The sequence below is a fragment of the Bombina bombina genome, chromosome 12 (assembly GCF_027579735.1).
Source record: "Bombina bombina isolate aBomBom1 chromosome 12, aBomBom1.pri, whole genome shotgun sequence".
Taxonomy (NCBI): domain Eukaryota; kingdom Metazoa; phylum Chordata; class Amphibia; order Anura; family Bombinatoridae; genus Bombina; species Bombina bombina.
In genome coordinates, this window is record NC_069510.1 from 68096553 (window position 1) to 68123723 (window position 27171).

Genomic DNA, 27171 nt, shown 5'->3' on the forward strand with positions numbered 1-27171 from the left:
CTGTTCGGGCCTGAACTGAAAGAGATTATTTCAGACATCACTGGAGGGAAAGGCCATGCCCTCCCTCAGGATAGAACTAATAAAATGAGGACCAAACAAAATAATTTTTGTTCCTTTCGGAACTTCAAGAGTGGTCCCGCTTCAGCTTCCCCCTGCTGCAAAGCAAGAGGGGAATTTTGCCCAATTCTAGTCAGACTGGAGACCTAACCAGGCTTGGAACAAGGGGTAAACAGGCCAAGAAGCCTGCTGCTGCCTCTAAGACAGCACGAAGGGGGTAGCCCCCGATCCGGGGACCCGGATCTAGTAAGGGGCAAACTCTCTCTCTTTGCTCAGGCTTGGGCAAGAGATGTTCACGATTTCTGGGCTTTAGAAATTGTGTCCCAGGGATATCTTCTGGACTTCAAAGACTCTTCCCCAAAGGGGAGATTTCACATTTCTCAATTGTCTGCAAACCAGACAAAGACAGAGGCGTTCTTACACTGTGTAGAAGACCTACTTACCATGGGAGTAATCCGTCCAGTTCCAAAAGAGGAACAGGGGCTAGGATTTTACTCAAACCTGTTTGTAGTTCCCAAAAAAGAGGGCACTTTCAGACCAATCTTGGATCTCAAGATTCTAAACAAATTCCTCAGAGTACCATCATTCAAGATGGAGACTATTCAAACTATTCTACCGTTGATCCAGGAGGGTCAATATATGACTACCGTGGACTTAAAGGATGTGTATCTTCACATCCTATTCACAGAGATCATCATCAATTCCTCAGATTTGCCTTTCAGGACAGGCAATACCATTTATGGCCCTTCCCTTCGGGTTGGCCACGGCTCCAAGAATTTTCACAAAGGTGCTAGGGTCCCTTCTGGCGGTTCTAAGACCGCGGGGGCATAGCAGTGGCGCCTTATCTAGACGACATCTTAATTCAGGCGTTGACTTTCCAGCTAGAGTTCTCTCTTCCCTCTCACAAGAGTTTCCTTCCTAGGGACTCTGATAGACTCGATAGAAATGAAAATATTTCTGACGGAGGTCAGAAAATCAAAACTCTTAACCACTTGCCGAGCTCTTCATTCCATTCCTCGGCCATCAGTGGCTCAGTGTATGGAGGTAATCGGACTCATGGTAGCGGCAATGGACATAGTTCCTTTTGCCCGCCTACACCCTCAGACCACTGCAACTATGCATGCTCAATCAGTGGAATGGGGATTATGCAGATTTATCTCCTCAACTGCATCTAGACCAGGAGACCAGAGATTCTCTTTTCTGGTGGTTGTCTCAGGACCACCTGTCTCAGGGAATGTGCTTCCGCAGGCCAGAGTGGCTCATAGTAACGACAGATGGCAGCCTGCTAGGCTGGGGTGCAGTCTGGAACTCCCTGAAAGCACAGGGCTTATGGTCTCGGGAGGAAACTCTCCTCCCGATAAACATTCTGGAACTGAGAGCGATTTTCAATGCGCTTCAGGCGTGGCCTCAGCTTGCTGCGGCCAAATTCATCAGATTTCAGTCGGACAACATCACGACTGTAGCCTATATCAATCATCAAGGAGGAACACGGAGTTCTCTGGCGATGATGGAGGTAACCAAAATAATCCGATGGGCAGAGGATCACTCTTGCCATCTCTCATCAATCCATATCCCAGGAGTAGAGAACTGGGAGGCGGATTTCCTAAGTCGTCAGACTTTTCATCTGGGGGAGTGGGAACTCCATCCGGAGGTATTTGCCCAGCTAACCTCAGCTATGGGGCACACCAGAATTGGATCTGATGGCGTCTCGTCAGAATGCCAAACTTCCTCGCTACGGGTCCAGGTCCCGGGATCCTCAGGCGGTACTGATAGATGCTCTAGCAGTGCCTTGGTCCTTCAATCTGGCCTATGTATTTCCACCGTTTCCTCTCCTCCCACCGTCTGGCTGCAAGAATCAAGCAGGAAAGAGCTTCAGTGATTCTGATAGCACCTGCGTGGCCACGCAGGACTTGGTATGCAGACCTAGTGGACATGTCATTGGTTCCACCGTGACTCTGCCAATGAGGCAGGGACCTTGTAATCCAAGGTCCATTCACGCATCCAAATCTAATTTCTCTGCGTCTGACTGCTTGGAGATTGAACGCCTGATTCTATCAAAGCGTGGTTTCTCTGAGTCGGTCATTGATAACCCTGATTCAGGCTAGAAAGCCTGTCACCAGGAAGATCTATCATAAGATTTGGCGCAAATACCTTTATTGGTGTGAATCCAGAGGTTACTCATGGAGTAAGATTAGGATTCCTAGAATATTGTCCTTTCTCCAAGAAGGATGGAAAAGGGATTATCAGCTAGTTCCTTTAAAGGGACAAATATCTGCTTTGTCTATTTCTGTTACACAAACATCTGGCAGATGTCCCAGACGTTCAAGCATTTAGTCAGGCCTTGGTCAGGGTCAAGCCTGTATTCAAACCAGTTTGCTCCTCCATGGAGCCTAAACTTAGTTCTTTCAGTTCTTCAAGGGGTTCCGTTTGAAACCTATGCATTCCATAGATATTAAGCTTCTATCCTGGAACGTTTTTTTTTTAGTAGCTATCTCTTCGGCTCAAAGAGTTTTCTGAGCTATCTGCTTTACAGTGTGATTCACCTTACCTTGTTTTCCATGCAGATAAGGTGGTTTTGCGTACCAAACCTGGGTTTCTTCCTAAGGTTGTTTCTAATAGGAATATCAATCAAGAGATTGTTGTTCTTCACTGTGTCCTAATCCTTCATCAAAGAAGGAACGTCTGTTGCAACAATCTTGCTTTAAAGTTCTACTTACAAGCAACTAAAGATTTCTGTCAAACATCTTCGTTGTTTGTTGTTTATTCTGGTAAACGGAGAGGTCTACCTCTTCTTTCTTTCCTTTTGGCTGAAAAGCATCATCCGTTTGGCCTTCTGAGACTGCTGGCCAGCAGCCTCCTGAGAGAATTACTGTTCATTCTACTAGAGCAGTGGCTTCCACATGGGCTTTTAAAAATGAGGCTTCTGTTGAACAGATTTTTAAGGCGGAGACCTTGTCTTCGCTTCATACTTTTTCCAAATTTTACAAACTCAATACTTTTGCTTCTTTCGGAGGCTATTTTTGGGAGAAAGGTTCTACAAGCAGTGGTGGCCTTCCATTTAAGGTCCCTGTCTTATCCCTCCCTTCATCCGTGTCCTAAAGCTTTGGTATTGGTATCCCACAAGTATGGATGAATCCGTGGACTCGATATATTTTATGCTTACCTGATAAATTTCTTTCATCTTGTGATGTATCGAGTCCACGGCCCTCCCTGGTTTATTTAAGACAGGCAGTATATTTTTATTTTAAAAACTTCAGTCACCACTGCACCCTATAGTTTCTGCCTTTTTCTTCCTAGCCTTCGGTTGAATGACTGGGGGGTGGAGCTAAGGGGGGAGCTATATAGACAGCTCTGCTCTGGGTGCTCTTTGCCACTTCCTGTAGGGAAGGAGAATATCCCACAAGATGGATGAATCCGTGGACTCGATACATCACAAGAGAAATAAATTTACAGGTAAGCATAAATTATGTTTTTTAGCTAACAAAATAAATTAAATCTTATTAAATAAATTATTCCTATTTAAAGCTAAATACTTGCCTGTAAAATAAATCCTAATATAGCTACAATATAACGAATAATTATATTGTAGCTATTTTAGGATTTATATTTATTTTACAGGCAACTTAGTATTTATTTTTAACTAGGTATAATAGCTATTAAATAGGTATTAACTATTTAATAGCTACCTAGTTAAAATAATAACAAAATTACCTGTAAAATAAATCCTAACCTAAGTTACAATTAAACCTAACACTACACTATCAATAAATAAATTAACTAAACTACCTACAATTACCTACAATTAAATCAGCTAAACTAAATTACAAAAAAAAAACAAATACTAAATTACAAAAAATAAAAAAAAATTACAAGAATTTTGAACTAATTACACCTACTCTAAGCCCCCTAAAAAAATAACAAAGCCCCCCTAAATAAAAAAATGCCCTACCCTATTCTAAAATAAAAAGTTAACAGCTCTATTACCTTACCAGCCCTTAAAAGGGCTTTTGCGGGGCATGCCCCAAAGAAAATCAGCTCTTTGCCTGTAAAAAAAAAAACATACAATACCCTCCCACATTACAACCCACCACCCACATACCCCTAATCTACCCACCCAGTAGTTATCTTGTATATTACTTCAGACATTTTCAGACCTAGCATAAAAATAGGAAGATCTTGAAGTTATGTGGTGGTATGGCAACTGGGTCTTAGGGGGGGGAGAAGCACCCTGGTCTAATCATGGAATAAAATAATGTTGTGTTTGATGTCCCTTAGGCTGCCAGTATGCCTTTAGCTTGGTTGGGATAGCCTACTCTAGAACAGTTTGCTCTGCAGTGCTACTAAATGCATTGTCATTTACAGATTGCATGTTGTTTATGCAGGTGGTTGAGAGGCATATCCAGCCGAGCCTGTGGGGGTGGTGTGCCAAGTGGATGGCATTTACCAGGTGGTAGAGTACAGCGAGATCAGTCCCGACACTGGCAGAGAAACGTAATCCTGATGGGAGTCTCACCTACAATGCCGGAAACAACTGCAATCATTTCTTTACCCTGCAGTTTCTTAAGTCTGTGACAGTGGGTGAGAGGTCCAAAAGATTTCTGCTCTATTATATAGGAAACTACATTTTAATATGTGAACATTTTAAACCATTGTTTTTTTGTTTTTTTTTAACCAACTTTATTGATAATTCAGCTTAATAAAAGTAAAATTCAATTAGTTATGAGACTCGCTCAATATATAGTATAAATAATAAGTGATTTAAAGGAACACTGAACCCAATTTTTTCTTCTTCTGTGATTCAGATAGAGCATGCAAATTTAAGCTGCTTTCTAATTTACTCCTATTATCAAATTTTCTTCGTTCTCTTGCTATCTTTATTTGAAAAAGAAGGCATCTAAGCTAAGGAGCCAGACAAAATATTTGGTTCAGACCGTGGGCAGCACTTGTTTATTGGTGCTGTCCAATCAGCAAGAACAACCTAGATTGTTCACCAAAAATGGGGCCAGGCCTCTAAACTTACATTCTTGCTTTTCAAATAAAGATACCAGAGAATGAAGAAAATTTTGATAATAGGGAGTAAACTATAAAGTTGCTTAAAATTGCATGCTGTGTCTGAATCATGAAAGAAAAAATTTGGGTTCAGCGACCCTTTAACATACAGCTCAATACATAATATAACATTGCAGATGTTAATTGCTTCTCACTGATAATTAAATTAGCATGCCGCTCAATATATAAAATTCATGACAAAAGTTGGTTGATTTTGCTTTACAATGACACAACTGATTTAACAATACAACAAGTAATAAAAAAAGAAATATATAACAAAACACAAGGAAGAAAAAAATAGGGGGGAAGATGCCCTATTCATGAGAGCCTCTCGGGACCACTGCCAAATAATCCAAAGATATATTAACGCCCATTCTTCCATTGTTGAGGGAGTGTTAAAGGATTGCATTATTGAGTATATTGTTCTTCTAGATAAAGTGACAATCTCTGATAACATTCTCTGTATAGTAAGAGTCCTAGGAAGCCTATTTGCAAAATTAAAAATTAAAAGTCAAAATTAAACTTTCATCATTCTAATAGAGCTCCTCAATTTAAGAATCTTCTCAATTTAATTAGAGAGAACAATTGAAAATGAACATTTGTTACTCTATCTTACCTCCCACTGTAAGTGTAATTCTTCTGCTGGCCAAGTTGACACAGCTTTCTATAACCAATACTTAAGTATAGAAACTTTCAGTATAGGTAGGGATTACCATATGCTATTCAGCTAGTACAAATTCTGAAATAAAGGTAACAGAGCTATTTGTAAACAATTTAAAAGGGGCACTATAACCTCTTTTTTTTTTTTTCCTTTCATGATTCAGACAGAGCATGCAACTTTCTAATTTACTCCTATTAATCATTTTTTTCTTCTTTCTCTTGCTATCTTTATTTAAAAAGCAGGAATTTAACGCCCATTTTATGTTTAAGCACCTTGGATAGCACTTGCTTATTGGTGGCTACATTTAGCAAACCATTAAGCAAGCATAACCCAGGTTCTGAACCAACAAATGGGCTGGCTCTTAAGATTTACATTCCTGTTTTTTAAAAAAAGATGGTAAGAGAACAAATAAAAATTGATAATAGGAAGTAAATTAAAAAGTTGCTTTAAATTGCATTCTCTATCTAAATCACAAAAGAAAAAAAATTAGTGTCCCTTTAATGTACTCCAGTATGTAAAATGGATCATTGGGAACACGTTTAGAAAGGGAGAAAAAAAATGGAGGGTAAACTGTCCCTTTTTAAGGTTTTTCATCACCTTTCCGAATCAGCGATATACAGGTCATCAGTTTGTCAGATTCTTTAAGCATGGCTGTCTTTCTCTCCATAGAACACCAGAACACAGTCTGACCTATCACATTGCAATAGAAGAAGGTCCCCCTATGTGGATGAAGAAGGTAACCTGGTCAAAACCCATGAAACGAATGGTATCAAGTGGAGAAGTTTGTGTTTGACGTCTTTCAGTTTGCAAAGTTAGTGACACCTATATATTGGTAATGGAGAACTACAAATACCATGATCATATAATATAAATATATTAAAGGAGCATGAAACCCAAATTTTCTCTTTCATTATCAAACAGAGCATACCGTTTAAAACAACTTTCCAATTGACTTCTATTATCAATTTTGCTTCATTCCCTTGGAAGTAAGCAGCAACTACTGGGAGCTGAACATATCAGTAAGAGGCATATATGTGCAGTCTCCAATCAGCAGCTAGCTCACAGTTCCTGAGCCTACCTAGGTATGCTTCTTAACAAAGGAGCAAAGGTGATCAATCTCCTGCAAAGTAAACCTTTTTTCACCTGTAAGAGCAATACAATTGTGGAACTCATTACCTGAGGAAGTAGTAGAGATCAATATCTAAGATGTATTTAAAAATGGTTTTGATACATTTCTGGCTAGAAACAGAATTCATGGATTTGGTTGATTGTGTTAAATGGGTCACCTTTTTAATAGGATTAATTTCAGCTCAACTATTAGATTTGTATAGGTTGAACTTGATGGACCCTCTGTGTTTTTTTGTTGTTTTTTTACCTCATCTACTATGGATACCAAGAGAATGAAACAAATTAGAAAACAAAGTAAATTAAAATGTTTAAAAATTATATGCTCCGAATCATGAAAGGAAAAAAGTTTGGTTTCATGTCCCTTTAATAAAAATATTAAAGGAGGACCTTTTAAAGTGGGTTTTGTGCCTGAGCCGGTTATATCTCCATGTTACAAAAATACCCATACTTATAGTTTAATACTAATGTGGGAATTTGTGGTTAGCTTAGATAAGGTGAAAAACTTGTAGGTATGTCGTATTAGTTGCACCACATTAAAGGGACATTTAAACACTAAATACATTCTAGATAGAATGGTGCATTCACAGAAAAGATTAGTCCATGACTAACATGTAAATGTATTTTTTAAAATGTCATTAGCTGTTTTAACATTGACAAAATAAGTGTAAAGTTTAGTGTCTATAAAACAATGGGAGCTGCCATGTTGTAACTTAGGTTATCTTCTCTGCTGTGGCCAATTAGAGACAGTTATAAATAGGTCACTAGAGTGTTCAGCCAATGGCTGTGTCTCATACAACAGTGTTCTGTACTTTCATTTTCTAACAGGAACTGAAATGCTCTCAATTTCAGAATGGAATTACAAGAAAAGGGGACAAAATACGTAATAAAAGTAATATTGCAGAGGTTTTTTATATATACAATTATCATTTTATATTACCATCTCAAAGTGTTTAATGTCCCTTTTTAAAGTGCATTAATTAAAATGTGTTGCTCATTAGGCTTCTGAAATAAGTAATATTGAGTGTAGTTATATATATATATATATATATATATATATATTTTTTTTTTTTTTTTCATAAAATTTACATTTTAAACTGAACTTTTTAAAACATTCTACTTCCCTTTTCTAATTGTAAGGAAAAATATGTAGTTGTGAATGAAACTGATGTAAACTATGTAAGATGTAAACATATATTTACAGATTCAACTTGATATTATAACAGTTATTTTTTTTTTCTTTTTGTCCTAAGGAATTTTGTGGCATTTGAGGTCTTAAGAGATGAAGAATTCTCCCCCATTGAAAAATGCAGCCACTGCTGACAAAGACACAGCAACAACCGCAAGACGGTCCCCTTCTCTGGCAGCATTACCGCTGGGCTCAGAAGTTGGGCGCGCAGTTTCTAGATGCACACGGCTGCAAAATAAGGTGAAATAACAGGTTTGTGTCTGATTCATTGCAAACTTTCCAGGGGGGGCAAGTTGCATTGTAATAATCAAACCAGAAGGCTGTTTATAACTCTGGTTATGGAATCCCCAAAGCAAATATTTGTTTGGCTTGAAACCTATTGATGAATTTATTGTTATGATGTTTCTTAAAGAGACATCAACTCCCAAATGTTTCTTTCATGATTAGATTGAGAATACAATTTTAAACAACTTTCCCAATTTTCTTCTATTTAATTTGCTTCATTCTTCAGATATCCTTTGTTTGAAATGCACAATGATTGAGGCCTAATCACGAGGCATCTATGTACAGCCACCAATCAGCAGCTACCTGAGCTTATTTAGATATAACAGAGGATATTAAGAGAATGAATAAAATTAGACAATAGAAGAAAATTGGAAATTTGTTTAAACTTGCATGCTCTTTCTAATTTTTTTTTTTTTTTCAATTAATGATGAAAAACGCAATAGCATCCTATTACTTTTTATACAAATAAAGCTGTGGAGCGTGTTTTCCTTATCAGCAATCATTTCCTGATAGTCTCTAATGTTGAAAAAATCTGACCTGTTCTTTTCGATTGCTAAAGGAGTAGGATATGGGACCAAAACAATAAGCTAACATAGCATTTGTTAAATAAATGAATGCCGAATATGGACCGTCAGTCGCAGGCATTTGGCTCTTTTTAGAGCCAAACGTATTTATTTCAATAGTGCAACACAAAGATGTGCGCAAATCCAGATCTTTGCTTGTTTGCACTATTACACGGAATATATCCAGCTCTGAAAAGAGCCAAATGCTGCATATGGCGGCAAATATTCAGCAGTCGTTTGTATAAACAAATGCCAAATGCACATGTCTAATGATTGTATTTACAAAATTAGATGGTAAACTAGATACTTATATTAAAGGGACCAGTACAGTCATAATTAGCCATTCATGATTCAGACAGAGCATACAATTCTTAAACAACTTTTCCAATTTACTTCTATTATTTAATTTGCTTCCTCTTGTTATCCTTTACTAAAAGGTTTATCTAGGCTTAGGAGCAGCAAAGGGCCTAGGTTCTAGCTGCTGATTGGTGGATGGATATTTATATATACACACCGATTGTCATTGGCTCACCCATGTGTTAGTAGTGCATTGCTTGCTCCTTTGACAAATGATAGCAAGAGAATGAAAGCAAATTTGATAATAAGAGTAACGGGAAACTTGTTAAAAATTGTATGTTCGTACCTAAAATCATGAAATAATTGTTTTCTTCATAAATGGAAAGAGTCCACAGCTGCATTCATTACTTTTTGGGAAATTCAGAACCTGGCCACCAGGAGGAGGCAGAGACACCCCAGCCCAAAGCTTAATACTCCTCCCCACTTCCCCTCATCCCCAGTCATTCTTTGCCTTTCGTCCCAGGAGGTTGGCAGAGAAGTGTCGGAAGTTTTCGATAGTCTCTTATGAAGGGTAGTACTCTTCGGCATGGGATCTGGAGTTTTTAAGTAGTCCTGTCAGCCTCTCAGTGAGAGCATGGGTGAAAGTTAGAGTCCGGAGATACAGGGAGAGTCTTTCTACGAACCCCTCCCAACTCATATTAACAGCTCCGCATGCAATCAGCGTTGACTAGTTTCGCTAGCTGCTTTTTCTCTTGTAAGGTGTATCCAGTCCACGGATCATCCATTACTTGTGGGATATTCTCCTTCCCAACAGGAAGCATGCAAGAGGATCACCCCACAGCAGAGCTGTCTATTTAGCCTCCTCCTCTAACTGCCACTACCAGTCATTTCTCTTGCAGCTCTCGACAAGAAGGAAGTAGCTAGAGAGATGTGGTGGTTTTATTTAGTTTATCTTCAATCAAAAGTTTGTTATTTTCAAATGGTACCGGAGTTGTACTATTTTTAGCCTCAGGCAGAAGTAGATGAAGAGTCTGCCTGTGGTCTTTGATGATCTTAGCAGGTTGTAACTAAGATCCATTGCTGTTCTCACACATACTGAAGAGAGAGGTAACTTCAGCTGGGGGAATGGCATGCAGGGTCCTCTGCTATGAGGTATGTGCAAGTTTAAATTTTCTAGAGAAAGAATATGCCTAGAAAAATGCTGTTAATACCCGGTTTTATTTAAGGTAAGCCTGATTAATAACGACTTGTATCATGCTTTCTGTAAAAGGTAATATTCTTATTACTTTCCTCACATTACTGAAAAAATAAAACGTTTGCTGGAAGTGTTTAAACGTTTTTTTATAACTAATGGTGATAAAACTTTATTGGGCCCAGTTTTTCCACATGGCTGGCTAGATTTTGCCTAGGGATAGTTTTGTTAGGGCCCTCTCACTGTGAAATACAGGGTGGGAGGGGCCTATTTCTCACGCCTAATGCGCATTAGACTTTGCAGCTTGAGACATCCAGTTTCCCTGAAGGGAGTTCCCTGAAACACTTAGGACCCTCTAAAGGGTTTTTGTGCCTTTCAAAGTCGTTATATGGGCAGGTAGGGCCACAGCAGAGCTGTGGCAGTTTGTTGTGACTGTTGAAAAACGTTTATCGTTTTTTTTGATCCGGTTTTGAAACTAAGGGGTTAATCATCCATTTGCAAGTGGGTGCAATGCTCTGTTAGTCTATTATACACACTGTAAAAATTTTGTAAGATTTACTGCTTTTTATCTCGAGTCATCTGTCCAAAAGGTTATGACCTTCCCGCAGGCCAGATTGGACAATAGTAACAACAGATGCCAGCCTTCTGGGCTGGGGGCAGTCTGGAACTCTCTGAGGCTCAGGGGTCATGGACTCAGGAGGAGGCTCTCCTTCGATAAACATTCTGAACTAAGAGCGATATTCAATGCTCTTCAGGCTTGGCCTCAAGCTAGTGGCAGAGAGGTTCATCAGATTTCAGTCGGGACAACATCACGACTGTAGCTTACATCAACCATCAAGGGGGACAAAGGAGTTCCCTAGCGATGTTGGAGTGTTTCAAAGATAATTCGTTGGGCAGAGATTCACTCTTGCCACCTATCAGCTATCCATATCCCCAGAAGTAGAAGAACTGGGAGGCGGATTTTCTAAGTCGACAGACTTTTCATCCGGGGGAGTGGGAGGCTCCATCCGGCAGGTGTTTTGCACAGTTGATTCAACGATTGGGGCAAACCAGAACTGGATCTCATGGTGTCTCGCCAGAACTCAAGCTTCCTTGTTACGGATCCAGGTCCAGGATCCAAGCGCAGCGCCTTGGTCTTCAACCTGGCTTATGTGTTTCCACCGTTTCCTCTGCTCCCCTCGTCTGATTTGCCAAGGTCAAGCAGGAGAGAGCATCAGTGATTTGATAGCACCTGCGTGGCCACGCAGGACTTGGTATGCAGATCTGGTGGACATGTCATCCTGTTCCACCATGGACTCTGCCTCTGAGACAGGACTTCTACTTCAGGGTCCCTTTCAACCATCCAAATCTAATTTCTCTGCGGTCTCTTGACAGCTTGGAGATTGAACGCTTCGATTTTATCAAAGCGTGGTTTCTCCGAGTCGTTCATTGATACCTTAATACAGGCGCGAAAGCCTGTCACCAGGAAAATTTATCATAAGATATGGTGTAAATATCTTCATTGGTGTGAATCCAAGGGTTACTCATGGAAGTAAGGTCAGGATTCCTAGGATATTATCTTTTCTCCAAGATGGACTTGGAGAAGGGTTTGTCAGCAAGTTCCTTAAAGGGACAGATTTTCTGCTCTGTCTATTCTTTTGCACAAACGTCTGGCTGAGGGTTCCAGACGTGCAGGCGTTTTGTCAGGCTTTAGTCAGATAATTAAGCCTGTGTTTAAACCTGTTGCTCCGCCTTGGAGTTTAATTTAGTTCTTAAGTTCTTCAAGGGGTTCCCGTTTGAACCTTTGCATTCCATAGATATTAAGCTCTTATCTTGGAAAGTTTTTTTTTGTTTTTAGTAGCTATCTCCTCGGCTCGAAGAGTTTCGGAGTTATCTGCTTTACAAGTGATTCTCCTTATCTCATTTTTCATTCCGATAAGGTAGTGTTACGTACCAAACCTGGTTTTCACCTAAGGTGGTATCTAATAAAAATATCAATTCAGGAGATTGTTGTACCGTCACTGTGTCCTAATCCTTCTTCAAAGAAGGAACGTCTTTTACACAATCTTGACCTGGTTCGTTGCTTTAAAGTTTTAATTTACAAGCTACCAAAGATTTTCGTCAAACATCTGCATTGTTTGTTTGTCTACTCTGGACAGAGGAGAGGCCAAAGGCCTTCGGCAACTTCTCTTTCTTTTTGGCTAAGGAGTATAATACGCTTAGCTTATGAGACTGCTGGCCAGCAAGCCTCCTGAAAGGATTAACAGCTCATTCTACTAGAGCGGTAGCTTCCACATGGGCTTTTAAGAATGAGGCTTCTGTTGAACAGATTTGTAAGGCGGCGACTTGGTCTTCGCTTCATACTTTTTCAAAATTTGATACTTTTGCTTCTTCGGCAGGCTATTTTTGGGAGAGGTTTTGCAGGCAGTGTGTGCCTTCCCGTTTTAAGCACCTGCCTTGTCCCTCCCTTCATCCGTGTCCTATAGCTTTGGTATTGGTATCCCACAAGTAATGGATGATTCGTGGACTGGATACACCTTACAAGAGAAAACAAAATTTATGCTTACCTGATAAATTTATTTCTCTTGTGGTGTATCCAGTCCACGGCCCCGCCCTGTCGTTTTAAGGCAGGTGTGTTTTATTTTTAAACTAAACAGTCACCACTGCACCTATGGTTTCTCCTTTCTCTTGCTTGTCTTGCGGTCGAATGACTGGTAGTGGCAGTTAGAGGAGGAGCTATATAGACGCTCTGCTGTGGGTGATCCTCTTGCAGCTTTCCTGTTGGAAGGAGAATATCCCACAAGTAATGGATGATCCGTGGAACTGGTACACCCACAAGAGAAATAAATTTATAAGCATAAAATTTTGTTTTTTTTCTCAAGTCCATGGCAGAAGCCGACGCTACTATCTGTCACACTGGAAGGGCCGTGTTCCTGTTCCAAGGTAAGGTAAGATCGTTTCATTTTACTTTTATCATAGATGTATTGTAATTTCAACTGTTTATCCGAGAGGGGCTACAACCTTTTTCGGGGATAACTTTAACATAGGGTCTCAGTGAGGCCTCCTTTTTGTATCTAGGAATCAAGGGTTGATATCTCCTGTGGGGGATATTGTACAGGTTTTTTTTTTTAATCATGTTTGTTATGTGACTTCTGTCTGCTACTGTGTAGTGTTGCTTCGGCTCATGGCTATTTTGGAACATAACGGCCCTATGTCTAGTGGACGTGGCCTTTTCGGTCGGGCGCACTTTTGCATGGACTGCACGGTTTACCTTGTGACTCCAATTCCAACTTTCCTGACCGCGTGACGATGAGAAATCCTGTTCTGCTGGTGTCTGGTTCTCTGGAGGTGGCAGTGTCCCAGTTATGGAGGATTCTTGGAGACGGATGTCACTGATTCAGACTCTACTTCTTGCAAAGAATATGAATTTGGCCCGGGTGATACATGCCCATCAGTTTATGTTCCGAATGCCGTTTTAAAATGCTCGTTCCTCGGGATCAGGGAGCTGGGGTGCCCACTGAGCCATCTGCCTCTGGGGATTCTATTTCTCACGAGACGAGTTGCCTACCCCCAACTCTTACTACGCATGCAGGTAACCCAAAAGCTACTTATCCTTTCTAGGGAGTGTGGCTTGTTCCCACCGAAGGTTTCAACACGGTTCCGCATGGCCATATCTTTGGTGCTGGCGCATCTGCACCTCCTGGGAGTGTGCTTACAATATTGTCCGTATTTCTTTAACTGGGGCTCGTCAGGCATGAGATCGCCTGGTCCAGTTAAGCCTTCCTGGGGAGTGACTGCCCCTGAGGCCTCAGGGGGTCAACCTTCGGGGCCGGTGTTTCCTTTTGTTCCGGCGGAGGTATGTAGCACCTTTCGTTATAGACTGGCGCGCCTTCGTGTCCTCTTCTCTGGAATTGATACTCGCTACTTTGTGGTCGCACTGTTTACAAAAGTCTGTCTGACTATTCTTTATCCATCCATCATCAAGGGAGACTCTATGTGGCCTTGACAGTGCTGGGGCCCTTGGTTTCAGGCTGGTCCTGACTGGTACAAATCCTTCTTCTGTCTTTGAGGCCTTGTTCAGACACGTGGCACCTTTTTATGTCCGGTTGGTCCGGTGAGGGCGCCTAGTGATCACAATATGATTTGTGTTGTTTTCTTTTATTTTACAAGCTTCAACTAGTATCCTGAGAGGACTTGAGGGTCCGTGGTTGCTTAGGGGCATGGAGGATTGGTTCAGTCCTCCATTTGCCTTTCAATCTAGTGGGCCGGGACTCCATTGAGATCCGCGGCGACATGCTCAGTCATTTCCGATTTTTTTTTCCGGGAACTAGAGTGTTCCTTCCCGTTGTGGATTGGAGGCTTGGAGGATTTAGGTCCTTCATACCGCCATTTTTTACGGTTTTGTCTTTCATGGTCTCTTTGGAAGTGTCCTTTTAGGACTTCTTCCTTTTAGAGGTTCTCTTCCTTTGGGTCGAGACTTTCTGGACTTCGTCCGTTTTTTTTGCCGGCTTTGGCCGCTTAATTAGGAAGTGAAGGCTGTGAGGCTCTGTCTTCCTTCGGGAGTTGGTCGTCTCCATATCAGGGGCGATAGTAGGTGTTGTCTCTTTTTCCAAGCTTTTTGTTTAGGGGATGTTTTTCTGCCTCGTTCGGGATGCTTGCATTCTTTGCCCTTGGGTGTCGTCCTCTGGAATGTTAATCTGAAAGGATCATGGAGACTAGCCTTTATTTCTACTCTCTTTCGGGTGACTCTGTTCTTGTTCTCTTTTTCCCTTAGTGTTGCCCTTGGGGCCTTTGGGCTCTAGAAAAATTGTGTGACTTTGTCGCGGCCTAGTACCTTGCTGGGGGGCGTTGATCTCTGGCTAAGAGTGTTCTCTTCCCTTTGGGCTGGGAATTACGAGTGAGTCCTGTATCCGTTCTCCGGGTTTCCCGGTTCTCTTCCCCTCTGAGGTCTGATTGCTTCAGACGGGGTATCTTATGTTCCCTGAGGGTGTCGTTCGTTCTAGGGCGATTCTGGGTCCAGGGTTCTTGTCTTGGATCCTTCTTGGATGTCTGGAGACTTATGATCCTGTGGACTGGTTTGGGACGACCCAGGTTTTTTTAGGGACCCTATGTTGCAACATAGAGGCTAGCTCATTGGGCTTGCAAGCAGGAAGGCCAGGGTTCACATCCACCTTTGGGTACTGATTATAAACTTTAAGGCCTGACTTGTCCTTCGGACAGAGTGTGCTCTTCTATGGGGAGTTTTTTTCTCTGTTGGGTCAACAGTGGTGTCTGGATGATTTTTCATTCGGTCCGTGTTTTGATCATACTATGGCTTCATGTCTTGAAGACATGTACGCTGTTCTTGGCTGTGCCCTTCCCTTTTGAGGGGATAGTTTGTTTTCCTTATGAGCTGAGATTTCCTCTCTCTGGAGGGTCTTTGTCCTGCCCTGTGTGTAGGAGGTTGGATCAGGTGGCTTATATCTGTAAGGGGCAGCATCTGCTGCTCTGTGGGCTCTGTTTCACCTGCTGGAATTTGATCTCTCTACATAGACTGTCTAAGAGAGCTGTGACAGGTCTTCCTACGGATCTATTGCTCTTTTCTCTGTTCCAGGTCCCAGGGGGTTCTCCTTGGGAGTGCCTTATTTTGGAGGAGCGGATTGGGTTGGCACCCAAGCTCTGTTGGGGTGGGTGAATCCCCTCCTTTTTTTCTTTTCATTCCCTGGGGGCTTATGGTTGGGGTCTTTCTGTCCCCCCTGTCTATCAGACATGTCGGTCGCTTGGGCTGGTCTGGTGTTAGAGCAGGATCTGAGATCTGTTGTTCTGCTAAATTCGTCCTCTGAGCATTCGAGGTATGGGAAGCCTCTTGAGGTTTCTCCTTTCTCCATGTTCAAGATTTGTGGGAAGGACTGGCAGCTCTTAGCCTGCGATGTTCTCCGCTGGTTAGTGGATATTTAGCAATCTGAAGGATCCTATCTTCAGTTGCTTTCTACTTGCCCTGCAAGTATTTAAGTTTCAGAGTAATTTTTAGATGACTGCAGCGTGCAGTGCTTTTGCTTCAGGTGTTGTTCGTCAGACCTATCTGAGCTTGCTGCACGAAGTTTCTGAATATTTCGGTATTCTGAGCTACCTTTTTGCGACTTGGGGGACCTTCGTCTTCCGTTGCTTTTTAGAGTGCGGTTGCACTGTGTTAGGGGAAGATCCTCTGTTTCAGATTCCCGGTCTTATCCTGTGGTTTTTTTTCTGGGGTCTGGGCGTTGCCTTCCCCTTGTTTCTTTGAGACTGGTTGGGTCTCTGTTAGCCTGACCCGGTTTCTCAGGTTTTTTTGTTCTGTGTTTGTGCCCTTTGTAGGTTTTTTTCTGGAGTTCCTTATGCTAGCTGGAAGCTAGCTCAACATACTAATGCACTGTGGCTACTCTGCAGTGTAGCAAACCGAGGGTTGCAAGTTCGATCCCCGGCGAGGTCTACTCAGCCTTTCCTCCTTTCGAGGTTGATAAAATGAGCAGCGCCTTGAACCTCTTAAGGGGGATTAGCTGCGCTTTACAAGTACAATCTTGTTTTCTCCGTGCCTTTTCTTCTTTGTGGAAGAATACAGTAGTTTGTTCCCTTTCTTTAGTAAGGGGTGTGTTTGGAGACCGACTGCTGAGCGACGGTGTCTCTTGGAGGCTGTTGACTCGGTTGAGTCTAGTTCCTGCAGTCTCTAGCAAGGCTTTGGACTTTCTGCGGGTCAGTGTTTTCAAAGTTGTTCTTGGCTTTGGATGAAGCGGGATTTTGTTGGGTAGGGGTTTTCAGGCCTGGTGCCCTCAGAATGGGCTGCCTCTTGTACACTCCCGTTTTTGCATTTAGTGTCCTCTATAGCTTGGGTATTGTTTTCCCAAAAGTAATGAATGCAACTGTGGACTCTTTCCATTTATGAAGAAAAAACCTTAAAATTATTCTTACCGCCCGTATTTTTTCACCCTGATATTTCTTCTACTGTTCCTTGTTACTCGGCAGAATGACTGGGGGATGAGGGGAGTGGGGGAGGTATTTAAGCCTTTGGCTGGGGTGTCTGCCTCCTCCTGGTGGCCAGGTTCTGAATTTCCCAAAAGTAATGAATGCAGCTGTGGACTCTTTCCATCTGAAGAAAAGAAAATTATCAAGTAAGCATAATTTTTAAGTTTTTTGGATTTCATTTCCCTTTAAGGGATCATAGTTAGCAGTCAATCCAATACTTTGCTGATTTCTTCACCAAAGCTGTTTACACTAGAATAGTTAAAAGGGGGGCTATATTCCTGACTTTGAAACTATGAAAACCCCAACAAGGAGAACGATGTCATCCATCCCTGTCATGAGCATAATAAAGGTTTTATAATAGGAAAAAATAACATGCAGGCAATAAACAGATGAACATTAGAATGCATTTGTGAATGCAATTTTAAGATCTTAATTGCATGAAAAGGGGACAAAATAAATAATGAAAATATATTCCAAAGTTGCTTCATTACACATTAATAAATATTTTACATAAAAATCTCAAGTTGTTTACTGTCCCTTTAAGACTCCCATTATATGCAACCAACATCTCTGCTTATGACAAAAAAAAATTGTAAAATTTGTTTTCAAATGCCGTTTTATTGGGTCAAAACAAATTGAAGTTGAGTATTCCTATTGAGAAAGGCAATGTTTTATAGATTGTAACCGGCGAACAAATATTATTACTTTCCTTTTTCTTTTTGCAGCATTTCTGAATTGAAAGACCCACCAGCTATATGTGAGATTTCTCCTTTAGTATCCTATTTTGGAGAGGTGAGCTTCATAATTTTCTTAGTAATGTAATACTGTAATGAAATTAATCTCTTCACTGTAGTAAAAAAAAAAAAAAAAAAAAAAAAAAAAAAGGCACATTTATCTTAAAGGGGTAGTAAAGTCTAAATGAAACTTACATGATTCAGATAGAGCATGCAATTTTTAAACTTTAAATTTTACTTCTGTTATCTCATTTACTTCATTCTCTTGGTGTCCTTTGTTGAAAAGTATACCTAGGTAGGCTCAGACACAGTATTGCATTACTGTGAGCTAGCTGCTGATTGGTGGCTGCACATATATCCCCCAGTTATTGGCTCACGTGATGTGTTCAGCTAGCTTCCCAGTAGTGCAGTGCTGCTCCTTCACCAAAGGATACCAAGATAATTAATTACATTTGATAATAGAAATAAATTGTAAAGTTGTTTAAAATAAAATGACTGGTGTAATACAAAATAATGCTCAAACAAAAAGACTCCTTCATTTGCACTTTAACATTTTATGCAATTATTGTATCCCAAGTTTTTTTCTTTCATCAGATAGTGAGAGTCCACAGACACATCATGTGTGGGGCTATTCCCCTCCTGACCTCTAGGAGGAGACAAAAGATACCCCAACACACCAGATCTTTAAATCCCCCCCCCCCCCCCCCCGCTTCCCATGATTCTCCACCAATTCACTGAAGTGTCAGATTTCGTCTCTTTCTGTTTTTGTTTCATAGGCTCTGATCAGAACTAAACTGGTTATTCATCCTGTTTCTCATTCTTGGAATCTTAATTTTGGTTTTGAGGGTTCTTCAGACTCCTGTCTTGAAATATAGTTGTTCTGTCCACCCTATGGGAATATGGCTACAGCATAGCTACTACAGTAATCCCACAGCAAAAAAAAAAAAAAAAAATGTTTGAAGTTAATATTAAAGGAATATGAAACCCAGATTTTTTTCTTATATGATTCAGATAGAGCATGCAATTTTAAGCAACTTCCTAATTTACTCCTATTAATTTTTATTTGTTCTTTTGGTATCTTTATTGGAAAAAGCAGGAATGTAAGCTTAGGCGTTAGACCATTTTTGGTTAGCACCCTGGCTAGCGCTTGCGGATTGGTGGCTATATTTTAGAATGAGAAAGTTGCTTAAAATTGCATGCTCTATCTGAATAATGAAATAAAAAATGTAGGTTTCATATTATTATTCTTTATTTATTATTCTTTATTTATAAAGCGCCAACAGATTCCGCAGCGCTGCCCATGGGTACAAGGATAACAGTACAGTGGAGAAACAATACGATAAGACACAAAATTTTACAGACAAATACAGGGGAGTTGAGGGCCCTATTCCCGTGGGAACTTACAATCTCTTTAAGCTAAAATTAGCCCTTTTTTTGTCATACAAATATCAGTAAATACATTTTTGGTAAATTTATGCAATTAATTTGTGCTTTTAATTGCTTAAAGGGACAGCCTACTCCAGAATTATTATTGTTTAAAAAGATAGATAATCCCTTTGTTTACCATTCTGCAGTTTTGCATAACCAGCACTGTTATATTAATACACTTTTTACCTCTGTGATTACCTTGTATCTAAACGTCTGCAGACTGTCCCATCATTTCAGTGCTTTTGACAGACATGTATTTTGGCCAATCGGTGCTGACTCATAAATAACTCCACGGGAGTGAGCACAATGTTATCTAATATGCCACACATGACCTAACATGGTCGTACTGTAAAAATGTACTTCAGAAAGAGGAGGTTCAACGGCTTAAAAATGGGCATATAAACCTAAATAGGTTTAGCTTTCCGCAAAGAATACCAAGAGAGCAAAACAAATGTGATGCTAAAAGTAAATTGGAAAGTTGTTTAAAATGAAATGCCCTATCTTAATCATAGAAGTTTATTTTTGACTAGACTGTCCCTTTTAAGTAACATTTTATAAATTACAGAAAATGTTATAATTATTGCAAAGTACTGCATTACACTGCCCTCACCCGGCTACTTTATAACGCCACCCTTCTGGCAACATTTTCTGTGGAGAACACAGTGTATTGTATAATGACCACAAAGAGGCTGTATATTTATATATGGTGCTCAGTGGTTACCTATAATTGCAGTCATTCTGGTAGTTGACCATAAAGTTGGAGTTCCCATCCCTGGACTATATTTTGTAATATTGTGTTTGTTAGATGTTGTGTACATGTTTGAAGAATCTTCTAATTTACCTCTTTATATTTGCAGGGTTTGGAAGGTTATCTAAAAAACAAGCTTATCAGCTCCCCCTTTATACTGGACGTGCAGAAGGCCAAAGTATGAACCAACCAAGACAAGGAGGGTTAAGCTGTTCACATTGTGATGGGTTCAATAGACTTTTACTTTGAAGGACTATGATGTGTAGCATTCACTCCAGAAATTGCCCAAAGATGTTCCTATAAATATGTGAAGTTGCATTATCTGCACACAACGTATCTTTACCTTTTTGTACAAAATTTTGCACTTTTACCTTTCCTCCAAGCCATAAAGCCGTTTGTCTTATAACCGTTTTAAATGGAATGTTAAATTACTTAAAACATGTTGGCAATTTACGCAAAGTGAAAAAATAATTTGTCTTTAGAACTATAAACCATAATCATAATCTGCAGATACTTCCAATGATTAAAAAAGCATTTGTTTGCAATATTTTTGATAGGAACCAAAAACTGTATTTATTTTCTGTACCCTCATGGTTGATGGATTTAATCACACCAGCAGCAAAAACCTATTATTCATTAGAAAAGGCAAAAACGGATCGTAAGCTAAGAAGGGACCATTGGATCCAATGATTTCACTAAACTAGGGCACAGGTGAGATAATCAGCTGATTAGTTACCGTGGTTACTAACCTGCTAATCTGTCCTTTTAGTGGGTCCTGAGAACTTGAATTTAATCAGAACCTTAAGCTAAAGGGTTGTATAGTGAGCCAGTGTATTAGGACAGACTTTCTATTATTTATGCAGTTTGTGGCAGCATTGTATAAGGATGTATGGGATTTAGAGCCATTACTGTGCATCATAGTTACATGTAATGCCGGATTTCCTCATGCCATGAAATTAATACAGAACAGTAGGAGCCTAAAAGAGCTGATTTGTGCAATTGTGCTTATATTACAGGCATATTAACCCTTTCTTGACAGGGTCATAATGTCTACATCGGAACAACATTCCAATATAGACAAATTATAATCCTGCTATCGTGCACCCGATCGCGAGATTTCAGTTATGGGATCGGGGCAGGGAATCGTCCATATGACACTAGCAACGCCCTCCAGACCGCGATCACATCCAGGAAGCACCGTTGGCTTCAAGACAGCCAAACGGCTATGACGTATTTCGTCCTAATGGCGCTAAAGCCCAGCGCTGTTTGGACGGAATACAACGCCAAAACTACGCTAAAAGGTTAAACAGTGCATCTTTAGTAAAAACAAACATGTTAAATCAAAGTAAAGATAAAAAGAAAAAAATTGTGAAAAAAAACACACAGAAGACAACTTACTTGTTTTCTTGCAAAATGAGCACTTAGAAATTCTCATTGTAGCCACTGCTCTTAGGGAGATAAGCGAGGAGACAGCTTTTGCATATAATGTGCGTGAGCAAAACACTTATTGAATAGTAGACTAGCTCAAGTTACTCTAGAAGATTTATGACATCAAGCTAGATAACCTTTCCTGTAGAGATCAGTCTCTTTGTAGGGCTGTGAGAGGAAGTAATGGACACTGTGCAGTTAAATAGTTAAAAAAATAAAAGATAAAATGATTTTTAAATGTTGAAAAATCCATATTGCAATGATTTCTATTAGGTATAACCCACTGCTTAGTGCTTTGTTTTATTTCAACAATGAAATAGACGGATTAATATCCCTTTTAAATAGGTTTTGCTGTTTCCTGATTCATATGCATATAGGAAATAGTTTCCTAAATTTGGGGCTATACAAATACATATATAATCCAATTGAACTGTATTTCTGCACAAACAGTCAATATAAAAAAAAGCCTTCACTTTTACACAAAGTAATCTCATAAAGGATTATATTTAACCAAACAAAAAAAAAACATAAAATTACTGCATGATTACAACACATTTATGCTGCTGATATTTTCTGTATAATCTACGAATATTTCATAAACCCGTTCATTGGTTTCCGCTTTCTAAAGGTGTAATAAATAGGAAGAATGAAAGAAAGTATCTATTTGTTGCTAAATAACTTGTGGGCAGGTCACATTAGGAGGGTTGGGGTCTTGGCTAGAGAACAGGGGGAATATGGTGGCACCTGGTTGGTCAAAGGGCATGTCTGGGTGATCTGTGGGCGGGGCTAAGGTTAATTCTGCAAATAGTGACATATTGCTGCTTCAGGACAGAACTCAGAATTGGGGACTGTCCCCCTCAACTAGGGACAGTTGGGAAGTATGGTATTGATCTGCACCTCGCAGTAATTAATATCATGATTTGATTCTACAAAACCTTAGTCAAATTAGTAGATAAACACTAGGCTTTAAACATTATTTTAAACTGATGAGTTTGTATTTCTTTCTTAATGCTTTAAAATTTACAGGAAAACAATATAACTGATTCTTCCTTGAACGTATACTGTTGATCTGGTGTTTTACATTTGCAAACGCGTGTGGCTGCATATTTCTTCTAAACTTGAAAAAGGACTTGTAAAAACTTCATCTTTATTAGTATATAAAAATTAAAAATATCCATATGGTATAATCTATTAACAATTTATGCGTTTCAGCCTGCCGTAGCCTTACTCATTTTACACAGTTTTAACCCAAAGAACTACACACTTTTATATACATTTGCTTCATTTTGTTGGATTCTGCTGTTCCAGAATTGGACCAATCAGAAACGTTACAGCCATTAAAATAATTACCTTTTCTTCATGAAGCCGTAGCAGTAATTCCCCCCCCCCCCCCCCCCCCCCCCCACCTGACGCTCGTCATTTCTTACGTCAGAAATTACGAATCCGGCTTCCTCCAACCACGGCTTCCCCCCCCCCCCCCCCGAGCAAAGATTGCTTGAGGCCATGACGTGATTGGAGGAAGCCGGATTCTTCATTTCTGACCTATGAAGAGACTAGCGGCAGGCGGTGGAATCGCTGGTCCGGCTTAATGAAGAAAAGGTAAGTATTTAACAAAACGGCTGAAATGTAAACTTTGATGAATGAAAGTGCCCCTGTTTTTTAATAGGATTTTAAAAAAACGGTGCTACACATTCCTCAAGAATACATTCACGTTAATGGCCTGGACCTAAATGATCCAATATAGAATTGACACATTCCATGCTGAGAATTTTTGGATACTCCATTAACAAGACATCCAATAAGCACATTTTTTCTGGGTCAAAATGTATATGTAAACTGTAGGCCCACTGTATTATCTGTCAAATATGTAACAAATTATGTACTTAATGTTTCGGATCCGGACCAAACAAACAGAAGGTTGTCTGTATCTTTTACCCACAATAGAGCTTCGGAAGGGATTTCCATCTGAATAGATGTGGGACAGCTCCCACCACCCATAAACAGGTTGGCGTATGATGGGGCGAATTTCGCTCCTTTAGCTGTCCCACCTCTCTGCAGGTAGAATATCACCACTATACTCAAAATAATTGTGGATTAATAGAAATTCCAATACTGTCAAAATATATTCTCTTAAATCAGTTGAATAATCATCAAACACATCAATCATGTAGCCTACAGCTTCTTGTTCCTTATCATATGGATTGGGCTGCATACAGGCCAACCACATCCACCGTTGACCAACTCATTGTCTTGCCAATAGAAATCGTTCTAATGTTTTTAGCAAATGTTTTGTATATCTTAAGTAAGAAGGTAATTTCTTTCATGTAATTGGCAAGAGTCCATGAGCTAGTGATGTATGGGATTATAGAATCCATCCTACCAGGAGGGGCAAAGTTTCCCCAAACCTCAATGGCTATAAATTACACCCCCTCACCTCATCCACAGTTTCAGTTATTACAATCTTTGCCTCCAATGGAGGTGGTGAAGTAAGTTTGTGCTAAGATTTCTACATTGACATGCGCTTCTCAGCATTTTGAAGCCCGATTACTCTCAGAGGGTTGTGAAGGGAGTGTCACTTATTGAATGCAATGGTTTTCCTCACGGGAGATCTATTTCATAGGTTCTCTGTTATCGGTCATAGAGATTCATCTCCTACCTCCCTTATTCAGATCAACGATATACTCTCATATTCCATTACCTCTACTGATAACTGTTTCAGTACTGGTTTGGCTATCTGCTAAATGTGGATGGGTGTCTTTTCTTCTGTTAAGTGTGATCAGTCCACGGGTCATCATTACTTCTGGGATATTACTCCTCCCCAACAGGAAGTGCAAGAGGATTCACCCAGCAGAGCTGCATATAGCTCCTCCCCTCTACGTCACTCCCAGTCATTCTCTTGCACCCAACGACTAGATAGGATGTGTGAGAGGACTATGGTGATTATACTTAGTTTTATATCTTCAATCAAAAGTTTGTTATTTTAAAATAGCACCGGAGTGTGTTATTGACCTCTCTGGCAGAGTTTGAAGAAGAATCTACCAGAGTTTTGCTATGATTTTAGCCGGAGTAGTTAAGATCATATTGCTGTTCTCGGCCATCTGAGGAGTGAGGTAAACTTCAGATCAGGGGACAGCGGCAGATGAATCTGCATAGAGGTATGTAGCAAGTTTTTTATTTCTGACAATGGAATTGATGAGAAATCCTGCCATACCCGATATAATGTCATGTATGTATACTTTACACTTCAGTATTCTGGGAATGGTACTTCACTAGACATTACACTGTAAGAAATACATAAAGCTGTTTAATAACTAGAGATTATGTTTAACGTTTTTGCTGGAATGTAAAATCGTTTTCATTTGCTGAGGTACTGTGTGAATAAATGTTTGGGCACTATTTTTCCACTTGGCAGTTGCTTAATCTGTTTTTCTGACAGTTTCTGTTCTCCCTCACTGCTGTGTGTGAGGGGGAGGGGCCGTTTTTTGGCGCTTTTTCTATGCATCAAATATTTCAGTCAGCAACTCATTGTATTCCCTGCATGATCCGGTTCATCTCTACAGAGCTCAGGGGTCTTCAAAACTTATTTTGAGGGAGGTAATTTCTCTCAGCAGAGCTGTGAGAATTATAGTTTGACTGAGATAAACGTTTATTCTGTAATTTGTTTCCTGCTTTCAGAATTTGTTATCTTTGCTAATGGGATTAAACCTTTGCTAAAGTTGTGTTGTTTACAAGGATTGAGGCTATAACTGTTTCAATTTATTAATTTTCAACTGTCATAGATCTTCTGTGCTTCTTAAAGGCACAGTACATTTTAATATTATTCTAATTGAATTGTATTTCCAAGTTGCAAGTTTATTTGCTAGTGTGTTAAACATGTCTGATTCAGAGGATGATACCTGTGTCATTTGTTGCAATGCCAAAGTGGAGCCCAATAGAAATTTATGTACTAACTGTATTGATGCTACTTTAAATAAAAGTCAATCTGTACAAATTGAACAAATTTCACCAAACAACGAGGGGAGAGTTATGCCGACTAACTCGCCTCACGTGTCAGTGCCTACATCTCCCGCTCAGAGGGAGGTGCGTGATATTGTACCGCCGAGTACATCTGGGCGGCCATTACAAATCACATTACAGGATATGGCTACTGTTATGACTGAGGTTTTGGCTAAATTACCAGAACTAAGAGGTAAGCGTGATCACTCTGGGGTGAGAACAGAGTGCGCTGATAATATTAGGGCCATGTCAGACACTGCGTCACAGGTGGCAGAACAAAGCGTACCACTATCCCGGTGGAGGATAGCTGTGCTTTTTCAGATCCAATGGATAAAAAGTTAGAGGGTTACCTTAAGAAAATGTTTGTTCAACAAGGTTTTATATTGCAACCCCTTGCATGCATTGCCCCGATCACGGCTGCAGCGGCATTCTGGATTGAGTCTCTGGAAGAGAACATGGTTCAGCTACTCTGGACGACATTACGGACAGGCTTAGAGTCCTTAAACTAGCTAATTCATTCATTTCGGAGGCCGTAGTACATCTTACTAAACTTACGGCGAAGAATTCAGGATTCGCCATTCAGGCATGCAGGGCGCTGTGGCTAAAATCCTGGTCAGCTGATGTTACTTCTAAGTCTAAATTGCTTAATATACCTTTCAAAGGGCAGACCTTATTCGGGCCCGGGTTGAAAGAGATTATCGCTGACATTACAGGAGGTAAAGGCCATGCCCTGCCTCAGGACAAAGCCAAAGCCAAGACTAGACAGTCTAATTTTCGTTCCTTTCGTAATTTCAAAGCAGGAGCAGCATCAACTTCCTCTGCACCAAAACAGGAAGGAGCTGTTGCTCGCTACAGACAAGGCTGGAAACCTAACCAGTCCTGGAACAAGGGCAAGCAGACTAGGAAACCTGCTGCTGCCCCTAAAACAGCATGAATTGAGGGCCCCCGATCCGGGATCGGATCTAGTGGGGGGCAGACTTTCTCTCTTCGCCCAGGCTTGGGCAAGAGATGTTCAGGATCCCTGGGCGCTAGAGATAATATCTCAGGGATACCTTCTGGACTTCAAATACTCTCCTCCAAGAGAGAGATTTCATCTGTCAAGATTGTCAACAATCCAGACAAAGAAAGAGGCGTTTCTACGCTGCGTACAAGAGCTCTTGTTAATGGGAGTAATCCATCCAGTTCCACGATCGGAACAGGGACAGGGGTTTTACTCAAATCTGTTTGTGGTTCCCAAAAAAGAGGGAACTTTCAGACCAATCCTGGACTTAAAGATCCTAAACAAATTCCTAAGAGTTCCATCGTTCAAGATGGAGACTATTCGGACAATTTTACCTATGATCCAAGAGGGTCAATACATGACCACTGTAGATTTAAAAGATGCTTACCTTCACATACCGATTCACAAAGATCATTATCGGTACCTAAGGTTTGCCTTCCTAGACAGGCATTACCAGTTTGTGGC

At 40.4% G+C, this 27171-nt stretch overlaps 1 protein-coding gene across 1 annotated transcript in view; it reads left to right on the forward strand.

The window, feature by feature from the left end:
* The window catches only part of UAP1L1 (UDP-N-acetylglucosamine pyrophosphorylase 1 like 1), a 60352-nt gene extending 37983 nt beyond the window's left edge, over positions 1–22369 (forward strand). The window contains 9 exon segments of the mRNA XM_053695454.1: positions 4451–4537; positions 4539–4642; positions 6445–6539; positions 6542–6578; positions 8146–8188; positions 8190–8246; positions 8248–8321; positions 18098–18164; positions 20392–22369. Coding sequence (XP_053551429.1) covers positions 4451–4537; positions 4539–4642; positions 6445–6539; positions 6542–6578; positions 8146–8188; positions 8190–8246; positions 8248–8321; positions 18098–18164; positions 20392–20466 — 639 coding nt within the window. The 3' untranslated portion in view covers positions 20467–22369.
* The last annotated feature ends 4802 nt before the right edge of the window (positions 22370–27171 follow it).